Genomic DNA, 4,353 nt, shown 5'->3' on the forward strand with positions numbered 1-4,353 from the left:
ATAATAAATTATGAATAACTTTTTATTTATTTTTTCAAAAATTCGAGGTGTTATAACCACAGACGGAAGTGACGATGTTGTTGACGAGTAGATGACACCACAAACATTGACGCACGTTGGACAAAATACGCTAGTGGAGACGACGCTGATGGAAGACGAAGACACTGCCGGAGAAGATGACGCTAACGGAGAAGACAACGCTACTACTACTAGAGAAGACGATGTTGAAGGTCACGGAGACGATGATGCTAAAAAAGACGACGCTGATAGAGACGATGCTGACAGAGACGACACTGACGGAGATGCCAACAGAGAGAAAGCTGTGAGAAAGCTGCCACCGATTTGGTTGGATGAGTAACGGTGAGGTGGTGAAAAAGCTCTGCTAGGTTCATACCATGGGTGATTGCCGCTTCAATGTGTTTAGGTTAAGGTTATTGGGTTAGAATCAGTAAAACACATTTATATATTTTAAATTAATATTATTTTTAATTTAATTAATAAAGGTTCGGGTCTAGGGATTAATTTGGGTTCCACTCCTCTAGAACCATTATCCGAACCAATTACCAGATAATATCATTGATTGGGTTCGAATTATACCTGATTATCCGTTAGTTTCAAAATTAATTTAATTGATTCGATTCGAATTCAGACGAGTAATTAAGTATCCAATATCCGTAAACACTCCTAAACAAAATGTATAAAAGATATAGCACAATAAAACGAAAAATCAAAAGAGAAGGAAGAGCGAAGTTTGTGTGAAGGACGTTATTCACTAAAAGAAGAAAAAGAATGAACATAATAAGAGAGAGAGAGAGAGTAGTGTCTAAGTAGGTTTTATTTTCAACAGCTTGATTCAATTTGGTTAGTAAAACTATTTGGATGCCTAACATTTTTGTTCTGGTATACTTGTGCAACATTGGGCACCCACTAGTATCAGATACTCTATATGCTTCTCGGTACCAATCGAGCAAACAATATTCACACGGAAGAAATCAAAACACCAAAATAATACAACTGTAATTAATTCAACTGAAAATCGTGAAATTCAAGATTTTACGGGGGGAAAAACCTGTTGTTTTCAAATTTTAAACTAGTGTGCAAGGTAGGGGTGTCCATGGATCGGATCCGATCCGCATATCCACGGTATTTATCCGAATTCGATCCGAAAATTGCGGATATGGATCCGATCCGCAAGGCTTTCGGATCGGATCCGCACACTAATCGGATCGGATTGCGGATTTTGTGTTGGTATCCGCATATCCGATCCGCATATCCGTGTATCCGCAAAATTAAAGAAATAAATAAGTAAATATTCTTTTTATGTTTTATTTCAATTAATAATTATCATATATGTTATATTATTTTAATTTATTATTTAAGAAAAGTATGTTTAATATTATTTTAAGAGTAAACATATTTAAAAGAATAGAAAAAATGAATTTTATTGATATTTTTTAATAAAAATAAACTCTTAAAAAGTGCGGATCGAATCGAATCTAAACTTAAAAATCGTGGATATTAGATCCGATGATTTTAGTACGAATCGAATCGAGATTTTGGTCATTCATAAATGTATAAAAATATAAATAATTAAGCTTTTGTATTTGCATAATATTTTTTATCTTAATTAAAAGTATCTATGTCCTTTAAACGTGATTCAAGATATTTAAATGGTAAAGTTACGTTACGTTGGTCGAAACCCGTGAAATGGAATATGAACTCGTTGATTATATATGTGTTCTCCTTATCCCTCTTCTCTCCCCGAAAATATCATGAGGTGAAGGTTCCATGTATCTTCTTCCGTAATGCACTCTCAATGCAAAGCTTTCAACCAGACGCTACCCGTACCCTTCACGTCCTCGTGTAGATCCTTATGAGACACCTACAAAAGTTTATGATGAGTGTGATGGAGATTGCCCTTCCCAATCTTCAAAAGTCAAATGCTATGCAACAAACTTTCTGCCACCGATGCAACTTAAGGACCTTATTTGGTCTTTTCCCACGGGCTGCTAACTGTCCACATCCGTGACGTGGCGCCACCATTCACCATTTGAGGGCCATCCCATGCAATCAATGATCCTGGCCTGGGTCCTGGTTTCATGAATAAAGCCATTTTCAACAAACCCCACCACAAACCAATCCTTATAGTGCTCAATTAATTGCTCTTTTTTCACAGCGGCGCTTAACCTAAAGGAATTGAAAATGGACCATTGTACTACAGCTCGTATAACATGTATAAATTAATAATATTAATTTTATCTAGCTGGCACCTAGTTGTGCTTTTGATAAGATCAAACTGCAATCAAAATCACGGCGAGCTTCTCTGTGATCATTACGAAAAGAACATGAAATCGTTCAGTTCACGGCCCAACCCAACAAACACTTGCTTCGACGAAACCTGAAGGACTACGTGTTTGCGTGAATTTCCCGCTCTCTGTCCTCTTCCACCCTCTATTCATGACAATTATGCTATGCCAGAGTAAACACCCCTTTTGCATGCAATAAATTTCTTTTGTTGGGAGGGGGAATAAAAATTAAAAAGTAGGAAACAGTCATAACAATAATAAAGGCAACAAATTCTGGAAAGCTTCTCGAACACATTACACATCAACCACATCCAATTAATAATAATAATAATAATAACAATAAATAAATTGACAAATTAATAAGAAATTAAACTACCAGTAATTAATAAAGTTTATGAATCTCCACCTCGCCAACCTCCTCCGCACGTTCAACCCTCTCCAAGATCAGTGATAGCGACAACCTCCCAAGAGAGAAAAGAGTGTGCTTTCGGCGCTACGTTACCATAGTCACTCACAAACGACCCCTAACATAACACTAGTGACTACACAATAACAAATAAATTAAGGCTATAATGTAAATGGCGGCTTCTATGGCTCTTAAAATTTAATCTTTCCGTTCCTTCATTTTTATTTATTTATTTTAATTTTAATGATGGCAAGCTAAGCCTGTAATTATTGGGAAGGAGGAAGACGGAGAAAATGAAGGGAAGATTGCATTGTTTCCAGATTCAGCAATGGCTCTGAGGAGTGAAAAGCTGAGGGTCAAGCTTGGCTCTACAAACCGGACATAGCGGGTTCTTGGAGAGCCAGGTATCAGCGCATTCAACATGGAACCCGTGGTTGCAACCAGGAACCAGGCGAGCCGGTTGCTCGTTCTCGATCTCATCGAGGCAGACGGCGCATTCGGAGCCCATGACCAGTTCCTTACCGGGGATTTTCGGTAGCTTTTCCAAGTCAGAGGAGGAGAGGCCCTTCTCAGAGACTGGCTTAACCGGTAGCCTGTCAGCCGAGTGACGGGTGGTGGCGTACCAGAGAAGGCACATGTAGACTGTAAAGATGGCGCTCATGCCAAGGCATGGCAGAAAGAGCGCCAACAGAACCGAATCGAGCATTTGGCTCTGCACCTTCGCTGCTGGCTTCTCCGATTGAGTTTGGTCGCACCAAACAGAAAAATCACAGAGCCAGGGAATTAATGTGGCTGTGGCGGTTGACGGAGGAGCACCCAACAAGGGGATGATGGTGGAAAGCAGTGCCAGGCTCTCACCATATCGATCGTCGCTTAAAATTATCAAGCAACAAGGTATGTATGGGAAATTGTGTGACTGGGGAAATAAAAAAATTGCTTAGCTTAGAGAGAGATCAGAGATCGCGGTGGGTGGTTTTTGGAGGGTTGTGTGTGTGTTTGCGTGAGCCTTTGTTCTGTTTCGGCGAAGGTGATGAGGTTTGCGAATGTAATGGGGGGTTAATGCGTGATGATGTATTTATGTGAACGCGAGAGTGAGTGAGTGGGTTGGCTTCTTCACACTTAATTAGCATCCTGCGTGTAAACGGGAGTATGGTAGGCCAACCCAAGACTCGGACCAGGATGGATATTCACTATTTTATTTTATTTTGTTTTTGAAATGGCAATACCTTTATTTAGTTATAATTATTTAAGGGGAAAATGTATCATTTTGTGTTATCATTAATTCAGATAAATACTGTACAAATAAATCATTATTTTGCAAAACATTTTTGTTTCACTTCTAATGAAAAATAACCATCCCTACTATCAAATATAACAATAAAGTTTATGGTTAGCATTTGAGATGTATCAGCAAATCTTTTCTCAAACCTTTTACATACCAACAAAAAAAAAAAATCTTTACTCAAACTGTATCACAGTCAATATCTAGCTGTATTTCCAACTTCTGGCTTATATCATGTTTCGTCCTTGACAAGTAAAAGTCTAGCAATGCTTCACTTTCCAATAAAAAAGGGATGACAATGATTTTTTTTAAATGAAGATTGGTATATATATAGGATTTTTTATTTTAATAAATAAAAT

The 4,353-nt window shown here is 38.1% G+C and overlaps 1 protein-coding gene across 1 annotated transcript; it reads right to left on the bottom strand.

Moving 5' to 3' along the window:
* Nucleotides 1-2,577: 2,577 nt before the first annotated feature.
* LOC107460174 (E3 ubiquitin-protein ligase ATL23) lies at nt 2,578-3,794 on the bottom strand. Its single transcript, XM_016078506.3, has one exon. The coding sequence runs from the start codon at nt 3,416-3,418 to the stop codon at nt 3,035-3,037; it is 384 nt and encodes a 127-aa protein (XP_015933992.1). The 5' UTR covers nt 3,419-3,794; the 3' UTR covers nt 2,578-3,034.
* Nucleotides 3,795-4,353: the final 559 nt, after the last annotated feature.

This window comes from Arachis duranensis, chromosome 8, assembly GCF_000817695.3.
Source record: "Arachis duranensis cultivar V14167 chromosome 8, aradu.V14167.gnm2.J7QH, whole genome shotgun sequence".
Lineage (NCBI taxonomy): Eukaryota > Viridiplantae > Streptophyta > Magnoliopsida > Fabales > Fabaceae > Arachis > Arachis duranensis.